The 22,264-nt window shown below is 40.6% G+C and overlaps 1 protein-coding gene across 2 annotated transcripts in view; it reads right to left on the bottom strand.

The window, feature by feature from the left end:
- Positions 1-22,264, bottom strand: part of Sgpl1 (sphingosine-1-phosphate lyase 1) — a 49,602-nt gene that overhangs the window by 24,485 nt on the left and 2,853 nt on the right. For both annotated transcript variants that reach the window (XM_057751823.1, XM_057751824.1), the window contains exon 3: positions 3,175-3,340. In XM_057751823.1, coding sequence (XP_057607806.1) covers positions 3,175-3,340 — 166 coding nt within the window. The remainder of the gene's footprint in view (positions 1-3,174; positions 3,341-22,264) is intronic.

Below are 22,264 nucleotides of genomic sequence, written 5' to 3' on the forward strand. Positions count from 1 at the left end.
TGCTGTTCTTGCTGTTCTTGGCTGTTCTTGCTGCCATCCTTCTCAGCCACTGGAACCTATTGTCTTTGGCCTTCCAAGGCCGACTAGGGCCAGTGGCTCTCGTGAATCCTCTGCACAGGCCTTGAGCACAAGCCTGGGGCTGTGAAAGACCCAGCTTCAGACTGAGCAGCTACTGGGGTCTCAGCCTTCCAATACCAAGACAGTCATCATGGACCTACTCAGTCCCTATCATGTAAGCCAATCTAAAGAATCTCTTTCATAAGCTGTATTTGTTTTTTTTTTTTTTTTTTTTTTTTTTTTTGGTTTTTTTGGGTTTTTTTTCGAGACAAGGTTTCTCTGTGGCTTTGGAGCCTGTTCTGGAACTAGGTCTGTAGACCAGGCTGGTCTCGAACTCACAGAGATCCGCCTGCCTCTGCCTCCCAAGTGCTGGGATTAAAGGCGTGCGCCACCACCGCCCGGCCAGCTGTATTTGTTTTATTGGTCCAGTTCCTTTAGGACAAATATAATTTGTATTTTCTAGTAGCAAGATTTTAATTGGTCTCAGTGGCTTATCCATATTGTATAAAAGTTTCTTACAATGAGCACAGGCTCCTTTTTTTTTTTAATGAAAATACATATTAAAAGCTAAAATGGCTTGGAGTCAACCCACAAAGACTTAAATAGCATACCTTACTAATATAATGTATTTGGTAGTTTTCATATGAAATGTTCAGGGTTAGCAAGTACACAAACACTAGGACCCAAGATGGTTCTGTTTCTGCTACGAGGTCAGCAAAATGCATGGCACAGCAAACTGACAACTGAAGTATCTCATCACAGAAAACGGGTAATGAATGTTAACTAGCTCACCTTAGCCATGATATAATGCATACATACTTCAAAACAGTATGTTGTACATAATACATTACAGTTTAATAAATGTTTTAAAGAAGTAAATACCTAAAACTAATACTAATCATAACAAATAAGTAAAAAAGTCAACGGCTCTAACTTTAGTCTGGTTTTATAAATATACAATCTTAAAATGAAATGTACCCAGAATGGGGTCAGGGAAAATGGGAAATGGGGGCTTTGAAATTTTCTGGGCTTAGAGACAGGGCTAATATAGCCCAGGCTGACCTCAAACTTCTAATCTTCTTGCCTTAGCTTTCCAAGGGCTGGGAGCTCAAAGCGGCATCACCATGCCTGGCTCAGGAACTGTTCAAAGTTCAATACAAACTAAAGAGAAAATTCTGGAAATAGAGAATGTACGATGTGAATTAAATGTAATTGTCACTAAACTTTGTACTTTGAAATGTCCAAAATGAGAGGCTGGAATATAGTTCAGTGGTAGAGAACTTGCCTGGCATGCACAAGGTCCAGCGCTGGATCCCAGCAAGCACCTTACCAAGCTTAAAAGGTACCGTAAGACATGAACATGGTGCACAGACACATATGTAGGCAAACACCCACACACATAAAATATAAAATATTTTTTAAAAGCAACATAGATATATATGTACTATCACAGTAAAAAAAAAAAAAGAAAGCCAAACAGGAGAACCACTGCAAGCTACATGCAAGTCTGGTCTACATAGTGAGATTCTATCTCAAGCTGAAACAAAACAAGACAAGACAGATAAGATGGGGGAAGAGGAGGAGGGAGGGATGGAGGGAGGGAGGGAGGAAGGAAGGAAAGAAAGAAGGGAGGAAGGGGATAGCAAGCATAACTGAATAAATGAACACAATGGCTCCTTGCTACTGAATCAAACACTTCCTGAACAGACAACTAAGGCTACAGCCACACATAAACCATGAGCTGAAATGAAAGGCCAGTCTCATCAACAGTGTAGGGGAAAATCTAGCAATGATGAGGAATAGAAACTAAAGAGTGTTTTAAAGCTGCAGTGAACTCTAATTTTAGACAGAACAGTCACGTCTCATTTTCACTTCAATTAAAAGGCTCTAAAGCAGTGGAACTTGTCTCTTGGCTCTCATGTTTTGCAACATTTATTTTGTTTTAACTGTAATGCTACTGATAAAAAGATTTAAAAAACAAAACAACAACAACAACAAAAACCCACAAAGAACACCAGAGGCTGGAGAGATGACTCAGTGGTTAAGAACACTGTCTGCTCTTCCAGAGGACACAGCTTCAATTCTCATCACCCACATGGCAGCTCCCATGTCTCTAACTCCAGTTCCAGGGGATGTGACACCCTCACACTGATACACACGCAGACCAAACATTAATGCACATAAAAATAGTAAGAATAAAATCATTTTTAAAAAAGATAAAAAACAATCTAGTTTCTAAACTGACTTTCCTGGGGAAATGGAAAGAAAAGCAGAAAAAGAACAATTAAAATGTCCCCAACAGATGGCATTAAGGAGGTAGAGCAATGGGGAAATAGCAAACAAATGAAAAATGATTAGATTTTCTTAAAAGTGATTTATTTCTTCTACTAAGGAAGTTACTCAAGATATTAGTAAGTGTGGGGAGAACCCAGAGAGCATTACAAAATACTCTGCCACTGCCAACATCTACTGTTTGGTTACAAATATAATCACACAACCTCCCAAGCACAACAGCCTGTGGGAGAAAGTAACTCACAGGGTTATGGTCATAGTCACCTGAAGGTCTAGGTGGGGAAGAGATGGGTGTGCAGGAAAGGTGCTTCTGCCTTAGGAAGGTTGGGACATTGCAAGCCAACCACTGAAAGACAGCTAGCTCATCCTCAGCAGCCCCATGTCCCTCTGAGAAGTTCAACTCCAAAGGAAGAAGAGCCATATGCTACTCATATAGATATGCCTAGGACCCCCCCCCCCCCAACAGTCAAATGGTAGCTCTGCGAGCACTGCTCCAAAGAAAGCAATACATTTTCACTCTGGGAATCTCAAACAACACACTATGTTCTAGGAAGAAACTGGTACTGAAAAATGTGTAAGCTATACTGAGACACCTGTGAATAGCTAAGGGATTTTTATGTAAACTACAAATGAAAAAAATTCATGAAACCAGAAATAGTAATAGTTATCCAAAAGTATTAACAGAATTCATAATTCATAAATTAGGGTCTATTTCCCATCTAAATAGATTTTAAAAGGCAGACCTAAATCAAGAGATGCTTCCAACCCATCAACCGTGAGTGACATTCCGGCCCACCTTGACACAAGAAGAGGCAGTATACTTACTCTCTGGCTGGAAGATAAGCTCGTACACCCAGACTATCAGCAGGGTACATAGGACACTCCACGCAATTAGCTGCCAGGGCTCATATTTGGTGCAATACCCATTCACATAATTCTTGGCTTTTGTGGAATATGCTTCCAAAATCTCCAAGTAAGGCTCAAAGTCCTTCTAGAAATGTAAAAGAAAAAAAAAAAAAAAACAGAAACATTACTAAACACAGAGAAAGGAAGTCTGTTCTTCAATTCTCATTTTTCAAGGGCAAAGCTGACATTCACGATGTGGCCGCACCTCAGCAATAATCTTATCTTCTGCGGCCCTCAAAGTTTCTACAACAACTGCTCCATCTAACAGTGCTACATGGACTTTGACAAAATTTTTGACCTGCTTATTTTGTAAAATAAGAGGACTAATCTTGATCACGTCAGTGTTAGGCATCACCTTTATCTCACTGCTAGTACTCTGGGATGGTTTCTCTCTGAGTGACATGCCAAGTCCTTCTTTTTTTTTTTTTTTTTTTTTTTTTTTTGGTTTTTCGAGACAGGGTTTCTCTGTGGCTTTGGAGCCTGTCCTGGAACTAGCTCTGTAGACCAGGCTGGTCTCGAACTCACAGAGATCCGCTTGCCTCTGCCTCCCAAGTGCTGGGATTAAAGGCGTGCGCCACCATCGCCCGGCTTCCCAAGTCCTTCTTAACTTATAATTTTGACACAGGGTATGACTAAGTTTCCAGGCTAGTCCTGAACTCACTTTATAGGGAAAGCAGTTCTCAAACTTAAATCCTCTTGCCTCAACCTCCCAAGCAACTGGGATTACAGAATGGAGTCACCAAGTCTTGACAGAGCTCACTCTTAAAAAATTCATCTCTAAATTTCTGTCAAGCATTAATTTATGATAGGCTTATCACAACCAGCCTTGCAACAGTCTTCTCTTCCATTTCTTATCTCCCTGACTACAAGGTTAGGCCCCTTAGGATCTGTTCTTATGCCTATTTACTAGAATATAGCGCCTTGCAAAACTTTGTTTGTTGGATTCTTTGTTATTCACTCACTAACAGTTTTTTTTGGTTTTTGTTTGTTTGGTTGGTTGGTTTTTAGAGACAGGGTTTCTCTGTGTAACAGTTCTGGCTGTCCTGAAAATTGCTTTGTAGACCAGGCTGGCCTTAAATTGACTAAGACCCACCTGCCTCTGCCTCTCTAGTGCTGGGATTAAAGGTGTGAGCCACCATTGCCCAGCTTACTATCTAACATTTTTAAGGCACTAAGCTAGTACCTTGCCGCCAGTGAAAGGGGATGTATTTACATTATAAATTTTATTTTCTGTGTATCAATGTATTGCCTGCATGTATGTCTGTATACCACATGCATGTCTGGTGCTAGAGGAAGTTAGAAGAAAACATGGGATACCCTGGAATTAGAATTAGGATGGTAATAAATTACCATGTGGGGACTGGGAACTAAACCAGAGTCCTCTGCAAGAGCAAAAAGTGCTCTTTTTTAAAAATAAATATTTATTTATTTATTATGTATACAATATTCTTTCTGCATTATGCCTGAAGGCCAGTAGAGGGCACCAGACCTCATTACAGATGGTTGTGAACCACCACATGGTTGCTGGGAATTGAACTCAGGACATTTGGAATAGCAGGCAATGCTCTTAACCTCTGAGCCATCTCTCCAGCCCCCAAAAGTGCTCTTAATCAAATCAGTTCTCTTGCCCCTACACACTCGTATATACATTACATGCATCCATACACAAATGACAGAATTCTTCAGAAGGAAATGTATAGAAAGGGGCGAGTGTATGCTAAGAAAGCATCAAGGAAAGGCTACTTTACTAAAGGGAAGAATGATAAAGAGAAAATAATTTTGCTAATATATTCGTTTTAAAATGGGGTCTTTCTGTGGAGTCCTGGCTGTCCTGGAACTCACAATATAGACCAGGCTGGCCTCTAACTCATACACCTTCTTCTGCCTTGAATGCTGGGATTAAAGGAATGTGCCACCATGACCGGCTTGAGAGAGATAAATTTTAAGTTAGTTAAAAAGGTAAAAGAAAGCCGGGCGGTGGTGGCACACGCCTTTAATCCCAGCACTTGGAAGGCAGAGGCAGGCGGATCTCTGTGAGTTCGAGACCAGCCTGGTCTACAAGAGCTATTCCAGGACAGGCTCCAAAACCACAGAGAAACCCTGTCTCGAAAAAAAAAAAAAAAAAAAAAAAAAGGTGAAAGAAAATTCTACGGACGTTAAAAAAAAATGACATACAGGAGTGAGAATAGTATAAATAATTCCAACTTTTCAAACTCAAGTTTGAGAGATTAGTTAAGTGGTTTACCATTAACTATGGTAAGACTAGAAGAAAAGGAAAGCTAAAGAAGTAAAAGATGTTTTGAAAAAAAGGTGGTACTGGTTTGAGTTTTCTTCCTCTTGGCTATCTATTATTGTTAAGAATACAAGATCTCACAAACAGAACGGGTACCTAACAAATCTTTCTTGAACCGACTATGGACTAAACGCTTACATTCCCCTCAAGCTAGTGTTTCCAGGAGGTAGAAACCTCTGGAGATTATGAAATCATGGAGGAGCTGCCATGATTACAATTAGGTTCCTTACAAGAGACAGACCCCAGAGAGTGAACTTGCTCCTTCTAAGTGAGGTCACAGCAAACAGACAATATCTAGAAACCCTCACATGAACCCTCTTCTGAGTGCCACCTTCTAGAAGTGGACCTTCAACTTATATTGCCCTGAACTTAGACTTCCAGCCTCCAGAACCGTCAAAAAAAAAAAAATGAGTTTTTGTTGTTTATAAGCCACTGTTTAAGGCATTATGTTACAGCATCCCAAATGGACTAAAACAATACCTTTAGTAATTGGACTAATAAAAGGCAATTAACATTAGGCAGGTTTTAGGTTCCCTGAGGGTTATCCATGGAAACAGCTCTACAACAGGTGACCATTCCCCAGAGTCCACTGTTGCTATCAACAATTTCAATCCTACAAAGCAATGGCAATTACAGCATAAAAATTGGGAAAGACCGGAGGAGTCTGTCACCATCAAAGGGATGCCATGATTTCTACCAGGAGACTAGGGTCAAAGCTGTGATTAAACCACATAGTTAAACAGTGTGTTGTGACCTGGGTAGTGGTGGTGCACACCTTTAATCCTAGCACTTGGGAGGCAGAGGCAGGAGGATCTCTGTGAGTTTGAGGCCAGCCTGGTCTACAGAGTGAGTTTCAGGAAAGGCTCCAAAGCTGAGAAACCCTGTCTCAAAAGACCAAAACAAAACAAAACCTGTGTTATGAGTAGGGGGTACTAATTCCCAGTTCACATAGAAAGTACATGTTGTCAGTGTCAAAAGATAAAATAAAATATTGATTCTTCATTGCAATGAATGAACATTAAAGACAAAGCAAAGAATAGGAAATGAAAAACAATACTCAAAAGCCTTAAAATTACAGTATGAAGACAGAGATAGTCTTCATTAATTAATTACAAAATTAAATTCAGCAACAACATACTTTCTTGGTGACTGTGTCAATTTCTTTTAAAAACTATTTTTAAATTTTCAAGTGTGTATGTGTATGAGAGAGAGAGAGACAGAGACAGACAGAGACTCTCTCCAAGTTACATGTTGTTGGAAACCACCGAATGTGGGTGCTGGGAGCTGAACTAAGATCCTCTATAAGAGCAGTTCCTGCTCTTAACCCTTGCTATCTCACTGGACCCAACTGTGTTGATTATCAGGAAGAGAATGGGAATCCTAGAATTCAGATCCACTGTAAATTCTCTATCTCCAAAGACAGTAAGAACAAAGTAAAAAAGGCTCATGACAAACTTGTGTAGGCAAATAATCACAGAAATTTCTTCTGGCTTCATTCTAAAGTCCTTTTTGGGTCACTACAAACAACAGCCTCATTCCCCAATAAAGAAGCGCCTCACCACACAGACGGCTCACGGAACAGTTCTGTGGAGTAACCTAGCATTACCTCCTTGGAAAAAGGCAGCTCCCTTGGGTCTTAAAAACAGTACAAACCCCAAGCTGGGTTCTGATGCAACCCTGCAACAAAGAATCTAGGACCTAAAGGGAACCTTAGTGATCAAGAACATAAACAATCTCACTTTATAAGCAGAGGCCCCATGGGTTTGAAATGATGTGCTTACGATCCTACAGAAAGGTTTAGGACAGACTGAAAAATCAGAAACCTGAGTTTCCTAACTCAATAGTCAGTCACCTTCCCTCCCTCTGTTGCTATTGCAGTTCTGGGGACTGAGCCAAAGGCTTCTTGCATATCAGGTGTATACTCTACCACTAAACGACAACCCTAATCTTTCCAGTCTTCTTTCAATGCTTGATTCTTAGAATCCCTGGGCAAAAGACTGCCTGGTACATTGCATTCAAAAGTAACCCAAGAGCTTTCTGTTTATAATTTATGTTCGGGGCAGACTCTATTTTAGGTATATGATACCACTCACATCTAACTAAAGTTATATATCTATCTAGTCCAACAACCTACCAATACCCACTGGAACAGGAATTTAAGGCCCAATAACCCCCAAACCCAGGTGAGCTGGGAAACGCTATAAAGAGGGAAACTGACACTCTGATACAAGTAATCAACATACCAACTTCCATTGGTATTTATAACCTCGAGATGCAGAGGAACAGCTCTACATGTGGAATCCTCTACCCCAAAAGTTCCCTTGCCCGACCTATGAAAGCCAAGCCCCCTGAACCTGAGCGCATAGTTTCCATTTCCTCATAGATGTCTGCCCTTCACTGTTCTGATGAAGGAAAATCTGCTCCCGTAGAAATCTGTCTCCTTTTTTATTTTCACATCAGCTCAATCAATCCCAATCTAAAACTTAGTATCTACGGTCTCCTGTAACAATTGACTATTGGCTTTTAAATAGTGGAATGTAAGCTGAGACTGTATGATCAAAACCTCTCAAATTGCCTGCTTGTACCAAAGCACACATCTGGCCATAACTGAAACCTTAGGCAGAGAGTAAGACATTCAAACAGTAACGATTTTCCGGATCTCTATAAACCACTACAAAATTAGAGCTCTGAGAAAGCTATTTCCCAATAGAAGATTGATCCTTTTACCCCAGTACAATGTTTTCTTTGAGCTTCTAATGTGCTCGACATTTAATATGCCTTGAATTGGTCGTTTTTTAACGGTCACAGTCAAACTGCATTAGTCTAGGGGCACTGTGATTTAATCTGACCTGGAGCAAAGCTTCAGAGAGAACAGCACAAAGACTTTAATCCATGGTTTTCTGGTGCTACTAAGAATACCAATAAACTGAATTAACCTATCTGCTTCAATACTTCCTCAACTAAAGTGAAATAGTTGTAATACTTATATCCTTTAGATCATGTGCTTTGCAAGATCCTAGGAAGTTTTACATCTCTGCCACTGAAGTTGTTCAGGGCACAATGGCTTCGGACTGAATATGGAAAAAGAAAGGCCAGTCATTTATAACTGAGCTCTGTATCCACTGAGCTGACAAGCTTGCCAATCACAGTATCACAGGTCATCAGAGCACATCTGTCCTGCACAGGCAAAGATACTGAGATCCAAAGATCACATTGCAAAAGCGGGGGGGGGGGGGGGGGGGACGGCACAAACTGTTTCATTCTTATTCCCCATCACCTCATTTTACAGAACCAAACTATGAGAGGTGCAAACCAGAAGGTGCACAGGCTCAACACTCATTTCTCTTAATGGCCAAAGTAAGGGCCCACAGCTTCACTTCCCTCACAACCAAGAACGACACTGCCAAACGACCAGAATGGAGTCTCAAAGGCCAAGTCCCTGAGTGCGGCTTTCTCAAACTACAGGCTTACACACCTGCTACCTGCTTCTAAAAGAAATAGACCACTAATGAAAGAAATTAGTTCAAAAAGTACTCTGGAGGGGCTGGAGAGATGGCTCAGAGGTTAAGAGCACTGGCTGCTCTTCCAGAGGTCCTGAGTTCAATTCCCAGCAACCATATGGTGGCTCACAACCATCTGTAATTTGATCTGGTTCCTTCTTCTGGCATGCAGACAGAACACTGTATAAATAATAAATAAATTAAATTAAAAAAAAAAAGTACTCTGGAGACTAGAGAGATGGCATAGCAGTTAGGAAAAGCTTGCTGCTCTTGCAAAGGAACCAGCTTCAGTTCCCAGCACCCACAGAGCTGCTCACAACCATCTCTAACTCCAGTTTCAGGAGATATGACACTCGGTTCTGGCCTCCACAGGCACCTACGTGATCCATATACACATATGGGTAAACATCATATACATAAAATTTTTAAGTTTTTTAAAAATTACTGACTTCAAAGTCATAGAAAGTTACTGTTTGAGATAATCTCAAAGACCATCTACTCCAATCTTATTTCAATGATGAAGAAACTAAGGCTCAAAAACTAATTTCAAAATGTGCTTCCCCTCAGCTCAGACCTGCAAAAGAATCTATCTTCTGGCTCACCACTTTCTACTAAACCAGTGGAGTACATCCACATTACCCAAGGACTATAGTTCAGAATATCCCCACTAGAAGTTCACTTGGTACCGAAAAAGCCCAGAAATATGTATTTTGAAACAAGAGCACACAAGTTCTAGGCAACTTAGTGAAACTATCTCAAAATAATCAAAACAAAAAGGTGAGAGGACTGAGACGGTGTTAATGGGTAGAGCACTTGACTAGCCCTGGGGTCAAGTCCTAGTACAAGGAGTAGGGAGAAATGGTTCAGGACCCTTTCCCCATCCTTTTCTTTATAGGGAAACAACAAACAGTTCACTTACATTGCTGAGACCCAATTGCCCAGCTCTTGGGAAGGAAGAAAAAGAAATTCTCCAAGCTTTCTCAGGAAGCAATAAACCAGTCACATAAATCTACCAGGTCAACTAAATCAATTGTTCCTAGTATTTATTTTTTAGACAGACACTTAAAAATTTTTAAAGCTACCTTGCAATTCTGCAAAGAAAGATATAAAAGTAGAGAGCCCTACCTAGCATGCATAAAGCCCTGGGTGCAACCTCTGCAAAAAATAAATCATTACCATCCATTTTTAGTACAAAGTATACTTAGTGCATCATCAAAAAGACACAGATAAGCAGGAAGCACTGGGCCCCTTTGCCCTAGTTGGCAGTTCCCCCAGCACTCAAGAGTTCTTTACTGATTGCCCACAATCAGAAAAGGAGATAAGGCTTAAAAATGAGATAAGGCTTTGCATCCTAAATGGTGGCAATTTAGAGAGGGGTCTATACTAAAAGAATGTGAAGACTAAATCCCTGAAATACCAGCCTAAAGGAAAAAGAGGGCAGAAACTTCTCATAATCCGGGATTTAAAAAACCACTGGCTTGAACAAAATCACCACACCAGTTATTTTTGTCTTGTCTCTATGCTGGTGTCCTTTTCTACAGAATCATATATTAAAGACTGTTTCACTCTGTGAGTTCGAGGTTAACCTAGTCTACAGACTTGAGTTCCAGGACAGCCAAGCTACACATTGAAATCCTGTCTCAAAACAAGCAACAATAAAAATTAAAAAAAAAAAAAAAAAAAAACCACCATTTTGCTTTCCCTAGTATGGTCTAGTGTAGTGACTATGTTATTACAAAGTGAAAGTCCTGGTTCTCACATTCTGATAAGAAAAAGAACAGACTTGTGGTCTCATTCAGTCATCTGTTTTTTTGTTTTTTAAATATTTATTTATTTATTATGTATACAATGTTCTGTCTGTGTGTATGCCTGCAAGCCAGGAGAGGGCACCAGACCTCATTACAGATGGTTGTGAGCCACCATGTGGTTGCTGGGAATTGAACTCAGGACCTTTGGAAGAGCAGGCAATGCTCTTAACCGCTGAGCCATCTCTCCAGCCCCAGTCATCTGTTTTGTTTTCCATCCCACATCTGATCAAAAGGCTGAGCTTTAGAGCAGAAATTAGCTACCAAGGAAAAGAAAAACCGGTTATACCCAAATCGACTACTTGAGAGTTCTATGATGGAGACCCAGAGTCTTACAGATTACATTCTATAAGACTTCAAAGTACAAAGTAAACAGGTAAGAAAACATTACCTCTAGGAGCCTCAAAAGAGAGCAGAGTTAATCAGCAAAAGCAGATCATAAGCCCAAAGGGAAAACTCTCTGGGGTCATTAAAGAAGTGAGAACTGAGCAACAAACCCAACAGCCATTGCAGCCAAACTGCTGTGATACAGAAGAAACAGGCTCCATCAAGAACAAACTACACACTTCCCCTAAACCTTCCCTGCAGGAGTTCAGGTGATCAGTGTCTGAGATCCATCTCAGAAAGCATACAGGCCCACAGGTTCTCTCCAGCCACCCACTGAAGGTTAGACTGTATGCTCAGTATTATTCCACAAGCACTTCTAAGTGAATTGTTCTACCTGCAGCCCTGAGGTACTAAAGTAAAACTCTTCCCCATCTCTGATATATCAAATAACCCTGGCCACAGAAGGAGAAAGAATACAATGTTTCCAATCACTGGGAGTACACTGGTAGAAACGTAAAGTCTTTTAAACTCACAGAAGTGGAAGAGCTAAAGTACTGTGTGTGTGTGTGTGTGTGTGTGTGTGTGTGTATCAAGCATTCACGTGTGTGCACAATCAGGAGAAGGCATCCAAAAAAGACAAGCTGCTTTCTTCTAGTAACAATTCTGAGCACCTTTCTTCCGAAATACATCAAAAAAGTACTAGAGGGACTGGCAGGATGACTTGGCAGTGAAGAACTGCTTTTGCAGAGGGCCTGAGTTTGATTCCTAGTGCCCACATGAGGAGAATTAAAACACCCTGTAACTCCAGCTCTAGGGGAATCTAAGACCTCAACTTTCCACAGGCACTGGACTCATTCATATGTACATCCCACACATTCACAAATAACTGTAAAAAGTAACAAAAATACATCTTTTAAAAATGTACTAGAGGGAGCTTAAATTAGGTGAAGAACTAAATTCAATTAGCAAAAGAAATGCTGAGAGACACAGAAGAGTATAAGGAGTCAGGTATGGTGGCACATTCAAATGCATTGTCAGACCCTAGCTCAAAAAAAATTTCCCCAAATTAAAAAAAGAAAAAAAAAGATTTCATAGAGAAATGCTCTTTCAACCTATGCAAGTTTCCTCCAATGTGTTATTAAATGTGCTCCAAACTCTTTTATCATAATGGCTTACTGTGTAGACCCAGCCAGGTTGCCTTTCAAAGCACAAAGAAATGTATTATTATTTTGTGGCGGTTTGAATGAGAATTGCCCTGAATAGGTTGATGTTTGAATACTCAATCCACAGTTTATAGAAATGTTTGGGAAGGATTAGTAGCCTTGGTAGAAGTGTGTAACAGGGTTTGAGATTTCAAAAGCTCATACTGTTTCCCTGTTAACTCTCTCTGCCTCTCACTTGTGGATCAGATATAAGCTCTCAGCTACTGCTCCAGAACCATGCCTGCCTGCTTACTGCCATGCTCCCTGCCATGATGGTCACAGACTCACCCTCTGGGTAGTAGAAAAGTAACTAAGACATTTTTGAAGACTAAAAATGTGAATTTATTGAATAAGTAAGATCTATTAAAATAAGCTATATTCTTCATGAAGAAAAGATTTAATTTCTTTGAGCATATCACAAATGAGGATAAAGTTAGCACATAAGTTAGATAAATATAACTAACCATACTAGATTATCTTTATTACTGAGTTAAGAAGTCTAGGGTTAGAGAGATGGCTCAGCGGTTAAGAGCACTGACTGTCCTTTCAGAAGACCCAGGTTCAATGTTCAGTACCCACATGGCAGCTAACAACTGTCTATAACTCCAAGATCTGACACCCTCACACAGACATAAACGCAGGCAAAACACCAATGAACATAAAATAAAAATAAATAATTTTAAAAAAGAAGCCTAGACTTCTAAAATTTTCTACAAGTTTTATTTTTAAACATGTGTACACGCACTTGTCTATATGGGGTTATTTACAACGCATGCAAGTGCCTGAGAGACCAGAAACATCAGCTCTCACTAGAAGTTACAGGTAGTTGTGAGCCACCTGATAGGGGTGGTAAGAACCGAACTTGAGTCCCCACACTCTTAACTGCTGAGCCATTTCTCCAGCCCTGACTTTCTAAATTTTTAAGTATTGGTGGAAATCTTTTTCCTACATGAGCATGCTAGCATTAGAGAGAGATAAGAAATTTTAATATTAAATTTAAATTTAACACCAGCTGAGTTACTAAGCCATGGGAAACTTGCAATCCTGTTCACAAGAACAAACCAGGGACTTGATCTTATCTTGCTCTCTGACGGACAACCTACATAAACACCTTTGGGAAAGTCTACCACCCAAGTCTTAAAACAGAAATAAGCAGTGAGAGAATTCATCTAGAAGTAACATCTGACAGAGTTTCAGATATTTTAATAATATGTGAAAAGCAACAGGGAAATGTTTGCTTCCAATAGAAAGCCAGTATTATCTAGGTCACCCTCTAGGTTACAGCTTCTGACCCTAAGATAACATTACAGCTCGCCAACCTGTAGATAATTGATGGACAGGCAAACAAATTTTCATATATAAACAACAAAGTTTGCCACGTTTCAGTAAAAGTTCTAGCTTCCATCCTCACTACTGAAGAAACAAGTCTTGTCTCCGCTTGCACATTCTCTTTTCTTGGTTTATTTTCCTTTGTTTTGAGACAGAGGTTTACTAGCATACAGCTCCTGGTTGACCTGTTACTTAGCAAGAAACCCAGACTAGCCTCAAACTCACAGAAATCTCTTCTCTCAACCTCCCAACGAATGGGGTTACAGGTGTGTGCCACCATACTGGGCTCATTTTCAATGCCCCTGCTCTATAAAAGTATGTGTGCTTTGGATTTCTCTTTTGAATAGATTATAAGTGACAAGTTTCCCTAATACAAACAAAAGTCTTTAATATGTTCATCTTATATTTGCAATATGAATAATGATTTGACCTTATTAAAGTTTGTTTAAGCACACACTTAAAAAATACATTAAAATAAAAACCCAAATTGGAAAATCTCCTCCCCTCCCCCTTTATCTTCATTCCCATTCTGGATAAGTACTGGACTTAAGTTCAAAGAGCAAGTGAATTTCTACCACTATCATTTTTCTTATCCAAAAATCTGTTCAGTGAGCCAGGTGATACGGCACTTGTCTTTAATCCCAGCACTCGGGAGGCAGAGGCAAGTGGAGGTCTGTAAGTGTGAGGCCAGTTTGGTCTACTGGCAAGTTCCAGGACAGCCGGATCTACAGGGTAAGACCGCCCCCCATTGCACAAAATTATCTATTTATCAAGTGACTGTCCCCATTAAAAAATTGAAAAGTTAAAAAAATATATAAGTACTACTTCCTTTGCACAAAGTTTATGTGGGTATTAAAAACTTTTAAAAGGAAAAAAATAATCAAAAGTCAGCAAGATGGCTCAGCAGGTAAAGGCATTTGCCAAGTAAACCTGGTGTCCTGAGTTCAATCCCTATAAACTACATACAGGTGTAAGGAGAGAACTGACGCCGGGAAGCTGTCCTCTGACTTACCTGTATAAGACACACACACACACACACACACACACACACTTTAATTACTGCAGAAGCTGCGCATGGCAGTTCATACCTATAATACCAGCACTTGGGAAAATAAGGCAGGACTGTTTTGAGTTCCAGGACAGTCTCACCTACAGAATTAAGACCCTGTCTGAACACACACACACCAAATCACTACTGACATTCAACACTTACTAAATGTTTGACAAATAAATGATCTGGTGCTCATCATTTTCTTTCTTTTCACAAACAGCAATGTAAAACAGTCTTTGCATTAATCAAGCAAAAGTCAGTGGAGCTGGAAATGGCCTTCAGTTCAATTCCTGTGCTTGACATTGTACTTTCTCACAGATGGTGATAACAGAATATATTTTAATAAGCATATGCCCATTTGGTAACAAATACATCAAATTTTAACCTTCAATACCAAATAAATCAATCAGAAGGCTGCAAGTGCCCTTTAACCTGCCAACAAAACAGAATTAAATCAGCTAACGACTTAGCTTAGCTTGCAGATCATAAACTCGTATGTTTCTGACAGCCAAGCAGACTGCTAGGAAAGTGTGTGAAAACATTTTCAAAACGAACTGAGCTAAACAATCACAGGCTTTCTTCTACTTTGACAAAAAACAAAAACAAAATACTAGACAAAGACCAGGTTCACCATGGCATCTTTGCCCTAAACTCTTCTACTAGAATTTGGAAACAAATTTTTCCCTCTAATGTTTTTAAATCTAGGAACCATTAAGGCTGAAACTCAATAAATAACTGATCTATTCCACTTTAGACCTATCTGCCAAACGCAGCTCAAAACAGTGACTACACACCTCAGAAAAAAATGTTCAGAGAACTCCGTCACTCCAGTTGCAAATTTATCAAGGACAGCATAAGATTCACAGTGACACTTGTGTCTTAGAGTTTTCATTGCTGTGAAAAGACACCACGACCACAGTAAGTCTTATCATTTAATGGGGGTGGCTCTCGTACAGTTTCAGAGGTTCAGTCCATTATCATCATGACTGGGAATATGGTAGTATGCAAGAGACACGGTGGTGGAGAAGTACCTGAGAGTTACAACTTGCATGCAACAGGAAGTCGGCGGGACAGTATCCTGAGCATAGGAAACTGCAACCCCCTCCCCAGTGACACACTTCCTCCAAGGTCATACACACTCCAACAAAGCCGCACCTCCTAACAGTGCTACTCCCTATGAGATTATGAGGGCCAATTACCTTCAAACTACCACACTCTGCCTCAAAAATAAAGAGAAAGAAATTAAAGGCCGGGGATGTAACTCAGCTGGCAAAATTACCTAATCAGCATGAAGCTTTGGGTTCAACCCTCAGCACCACATAAACTGGGTGTGGTTGGGGGCATGCCTGTAATCTCAGTACTCTGGAGGTGAGAGCAAGAAGAATGGAAGTTAAGGTTATAATCTGAGGTACAAACAGAGTTGGAACATCTCAAAAACTAAAAACGAAGCAGCACACCCCAGGATGCAGGCTGTAAGTTCAAGGTCATCCAGTGCTGCCGTGTACGGAAGGCCCTGTCTCAAAACTACAAAAAAAAAAGTTAGGTATGGAGGTGGTAAACGTCTGTAATTCTAGCACTTGTGTTACACAAACAAGAGGATTCAGAGGTCAAGGCCAGTCCTGACTATGAATGAAGTTTGAGACCAACCTTGACTACATGAAACCCTGTCTCAAAAGAGAAAGAAAAAACTACTACAGAAATCTGGCACTATATATTTTGACATAATGTTTGTTTGACGTTTACAAAAAGACAAGTTCAAGAATGTAACAATATCATTCACACCAGCCCAAACTCTGGAAACATAAATTTTCATCAAGAATAAACTGAATTGCAATATTTATTTATACATTGTAATAATAGCAAGAAGAAAAACAGAAAGAGATAAAATACTGAACAAACAGTCGGGCAGTGGTGGCGCACGCCTTTAATCCCAGCACTCGGGTGGCAGAAGCAGGCGGATCTCTGAGTTCGAGACCAGCCTGGTCTACAAGAGCTAGTTCCAGGACAGGCTCCAAAACCACAGAGAAACCCTGTCTCGAAAAAACCAAAAAAAAAAAAAAAAAAAAACCAAAAAAAATTTTTTTGAACAAAATGACCACTCACAAAATAATGTTATGTTTCCACTTAAAATTCTGAAAATCAACAGTGATCTAAAGTGGGAGGAATAAGCACCTGGAGTAGTCATCAAGTAGGAGTGGAGGGCCGTGAGGAACCTGCTGGAGTGCTGGGAATTCTCTTTCATCTAGATAGTAATAGTATATTCATATAGGAATTATTTATTGACCTGTACAATTACAACATGCAGCCTTTGGGACTGGGAAGAGAGCTAAACTAGTAAAGTATTTGCTGCATGTTCAATCCTAACATCCATATTCAAAGCAAGGCTTGGTAGCACCCATCTGTAATCCCAGAGTTTAGGAGGCAGTGGAAGGCAGATACCTGGGGTTTACTGGCTTCCTAGACTAATCAGCGAGCCCCAGGTCCCGGTGACAGACTCTGTCTCAAACAAGGCGGATGGCTCCTAAGGAACAACACAATAAAGTGACCTCTGGCTTCCACATACAAACACTTTAAGCTAGGTGTGGTGATCCATGCCAGTAATTGAGGGAGTGAAAGACACAAGATGGTGAGTGCAAGGCCAACACGGGTTAAAGGTCCAGACCCTGTCTTTCCAAAAAGTAAGAGGGGGGTGCAGTGTTGGGAAGATATAATGAGAATGAGGGAAGGGGATAGGAGGGGAGGGGACTGTTGGAGTTCAGGTTTCTAAAGGCGCTTCATAATGGTAATTAAAATTCTATGACTAGGGGCTGGGCGGTGGTGGCGCACGCCTTTAATCCCAGCACTCGGGAGGCAGAGACAGGCGGATCTCTGTGAGTTCGAGGCCAGCCTGGTCTACAAGAGCTAGCTCCAGGACAGGAACCAAAAGCTACAGAGAAACCCTGTCTCGAAAAATTCAAAAATAAAATAATTAAATTAAAAAAGAAAAATTCTATGACTAGTACCAGGACAAAGCAGCTCTGAGCTCGCCGGCCTGTAGAAACACTTGGCCTGTGGTTCTATCCTCCTGTTACTAACATCCTACCCATTCTCAACATTCTCTTTGCTGGTTCCTGGAAAACTAACTTGACTTCAGCATTCTAAGCATTTCTCCCCCTTAGTTCCTCCGTCCAAACTTTTCTGGCTCTATCGCGCTCCTCACAAGGCTGCCTCTATGAATTAAATTAACTAGGCTCCTTGTAGTCTCTGGGTTCTGTTGGTGAATGCCAACTTCAGTGGAAAAACCAGAGGGTGGGAAAATAGTTTGTTTCCTTTCCTACAGGCCTGTCCTCCCAGTGGCTACAATCCAAGAGAATACCTGCCACTCCCCTTCAGAACCCAAGGTTCTAAAAATAAACACTCCCTCTTCTGCCTTCTCAGACCTAAGAGAGATTAAGAGGCTCTATCTGCTAGCGCCGGGATGTTCCAAAACATTCCCTGTCAGATTTTTTGGTTAGCTATGTTTTTTTTTGTTTTGTTTTGTTTTGTTTTTGGTGTTTTGTTTTGTTGACAGTCTTACCATGTAGTCCAATTTGCCTGGATTTCAGTGTTTAAGTCAGGACTTCAGTTCGGGGTCCTCCTGCCCCTTGAGTTTGAGATGACAGGTGGGATGGCTAGTCTTGGTCATTAACTTGACTACATCTGGAATTAACTAAAAATCCAAGCACCACCTGTGCGGGCTTTTCTTGGTCAACCATTGAGGTTGGAAGACCCGCCCTAAATCTGGGCCACACCTTCTCATGGATGCCCACATAAAGGACACGGAAGAAAGAAGCTTTTGCTGTTGTTCACTTGCTTGCCCTCATTCTCGCTAGCAAGTTCTCACATCCTGCCGCTGAGGTACTCCTTCACTGCTATTAGAGCCTTTTTCTTTGGGACTCCAATGTATACTGACAACCAGCTGAGACACCCAGCCTCGTGGGCAAAACAACTTGGATCCTTGGACTTTCTGTCCAGAGACAGCCATCGTTGGACTAGCTGGGTCACAGCCTGTAAGAAAATCTAACAAATCCTAGATAGATAGATAGATAGATAGATAGATAGATAGATAGATAGATGGATGGATGGATGGATGGATGGATGGATGGATGGATGGAGGGAGGGAGGGAGGTAGGTAGGTAGATAGATAGATAGATAGATAGATAGATAGATAGATAGATAGATAGATAGATAGAGAACCCTGACACCCTGACTAGTATATACCACCACACATGGCTCCTCACTAGTTTTCTTTAAGCCTGCCCTGCCTTGCTGGACAGACCCTAAAACACTCAAAACACACAGTTGGATTGTGCCAGATGACTGATAAAGCCACAGCAGTTTGGCCTCCACTGTTCCATTAACTGCATGGTTTTTTTCTCCAAGTAATTGGGCTCTGTGTATTTTTGCATGAAGACTGATTCACTGCAAATCAATTCCCCATGGAAAATTCTTAACCCCAGGCTGGTTCTCAATTCTGCCACCTATGTGCACACACTTTATGTAATATTAGAGTAATGTGTATTAATTAAGAAGGCAAATGTTACTAAAAATAACTAGCACATAGAATGCAAAGCTAAGCTAACTATGGGATTTGTAGCTTACTTGTTTATAATTCCCCTTTCCTTTAGACTAAAGACTGAAGAAATTACTAGAGCTCTGTTTTATCACAATACTAGAACAATATCAAATACAGTATCCACCCTACAATTACCTCTGGAGTGCCCACACAATTTTAAATGTTCTGTCAGTCAAAAGAATTTCCCTTTCCTCCAATTAATCCTACAATCAAAAAACCAGGCTCAAATAATAGAAAATAACTTTTGTTTTTTTTAAGACAGGTTTTTGCTGTAGTTTTTTTTTTTTTTTTTTTTTTTTTTAGAGCCTGTCATAGCACTAGCTCTGGAAGACCAGGGCTGGGATTAAAGGCATGCTACCTGGCTATTCTTTTTTTTTTTTTTTGGTTTTTCGAGACAGGGTTTCTCTGTGGTTTTGGAGCCTGTCCTGGAACTAGCTCTTGTAGACCAGGCTGGTCTCGAACTCACAGAGATCCGCCTGCCTCTGTCTCCTGAGTGCTGGGATTAAAGGCGTGCGCCACCACCACCCGGCTCTACCTGGCTATTCTTAAATTACACTTGAGATTCAGAAAGAAAGTATCCCAGAAAAAAAGAGTCAAAGGTCGAGGCACAAGGGCTCACTCAATAGTGAATAGCACTGGTCGAGTCCAGATAACCCAGGTTCAATTACCAGCACCCACATGGTGACTCACAACTCCCCAGTTATAGGGGATCTGATGCCTTCTTCTGGCCTCTGTGGCACTACATACACATATTACAAGCGAAATATCTGTATGCATAAAATAAATATTTAAAAAATAATTTTTAAGAGTCAAATGTCATGGAACAAGTTCAAAGACTGGGAAAGATTTGATTTTTTTTCCTTTTAAACATGATGTTCAATGGATTGATGTGGTGTTCTGGTGCTCTTTAGACAATCAATCAATCAATCAATCAATCAAAAAAATGGTATTTTGGCCTCATGTATGTCTGTGTACCACTTGTGTGCCTGGTTTGGAAGAAGCCAGAAGACACTGAATCCCCTAGAATTGGAATTACAGTTGTTAGCCACCATGTGGGAATCAAGCCTGGGTATTCTGGAGGAATAGCCAAAGCTCTTGACCACCAAAGTCATCTCGCCAGCTCCAAGATTTTATTTTTGATGGAGGCTTGATTTCAAAGGGTGCTACAGAAATGTTGAATTAGGAAAGTATTTATTTCTTCAGGACTTCGTTCTCCTGCAGATGGTCACACTATAGATTCATCCAGCTATATCAAGATAACAGGGCTTGAGCTACGGGCAAAATAATTGAAATAACACTGCAAGAGGCTCATTTCTCTACTCACAGGAAAATAAAGCCTGCAGATAAACAGTTAGCCATATTAGAGACCTCCGACTGAGTTCTCAACCTCAGGACTGCAGACATTCTATAACACATCCCTGTTACAGACTGGGGAGGCCATGGTCATTACTGGCTGCTTGATTTTATTCCTGTTTTTTATCTAGAAGATGCTAGTAGCCAAGAAGTGTTTTCCAAGATGGTCAAAAGTCTCTCGGAAGCAAAACTACTTAGGTTAAGGACTTATCCAAATAAATAGTTACCAGCTGGGCAGTGGTGGCACTTTGCCTTCAAAACCAGTAGCCCGGATGTAGAGGCAGATGGATCTTTTTTAGTTCAAGGCCAGCCTGGTCTACAAAGTGAGTTCCAGGACAGCCGGGAACTACACAGAGAAACCCTGTATCGGGAGAAAAAAAACAAAAAATACCACCAAATCAGGTAAGTTTGTTTTATATAGAATATCTACAAACTTTTTCTTCATCTCTGGGCAAGGAAAAAAAAAACCCACCTATTACCTGGCTTTATGAATTCAATTTTCCTCTAGAACTCTATTCGACAACTTACAAAGTGACACCATTAGACGGAATTACAACTGAAGAGTATGGATGAAAGTGCTGCCAGAGTGAAGAAAGGCTGCTACGAAACTGCCTAACTTGAGTTCCCTCTTGAGAGACTCTCCGTAGAGAAGCATGCTCCTTTGTTCTCCCAGAGACATAGATGGAAAGTGTTACAGTCCCAAGGCGTGACCAAGTGGAAAAAAGACAGGCAAACCACCCAAACCAGACAGACAAAACTGAAGGCAGGAACACACAGAACTCAAGCTCCTTCTTTACAGGTGGACTCTAGGTGATCTTCCTCTTTTCTCTCCAACACACTGTTCACACAGTGGTTCAGTGCTGTCACTAGACATCCGCTTTACACTAATTACTTTGTAAGGCTCTTCAAACACTTTAACATTTATACTTGTAATAGGCACAAAGTTCAAAACTTCAATGCCGTAACTGCTACATAAAGAAAAACAAACAAGATTTTATAATACATCAGGGACTTTCAAGAAAGATCTCAGGAGACAAGAATCTTCTCCCCACATGCATTCCCAAAGTGCCCCCCAAATAATTCCAATTTCTGGTCTTCCCAAACCCTCTGAGGTCAGCCACAATGATCAACAACCCTCTACCTCCCAGACACGTGTCCCAAACGTGGTTTTGCAAAGTTAAAAGGGATGGGGTCTTCTGAAATTATTTCACTGGAGGTAAAACAATTCCGCCACTTAACTACTGTGGAAGTCAGGAAAAGTCTAGTTTTCCATCTGTTAAAGGGTGCCAGAACATTTTTCAGAGTTTGCGGTAAAAATTTAATAAGTATGTAGACTATCTCTTTCCGTATATAATACATTGCTTCTTCTAAAGAATTATTTCTTTATATCTTATGTACATTAGTGTTTGGCCTGCATGTATGTCTTGTGTGAGGGTGTCAGTTCCCCTGGAACTGGAGTTATAGACAGTGTGTGCCGGGAATTGAACCTGGGTCCTCTGGAAGAGCAGCCAGTGCTCTTAACTGCTGAGTCATCTCTCCAGCCCTTCTAATACAT

The sequence above is a fragment of the Chionomys nivalis genome, chromosome 19 (genome assembly GCF_950005125.1).
Source record: "Chionomys nivalis chromosome 19, mChiNiv1.1, whole genome shotgun sequence".
Taxonomy (NCBI): domain Eukaryota; kingdom Metazoa; phylum Chordata; class Mammalia; order Rodentia; family Cricetidae; genus Chionomys; species Chionomys nivalis.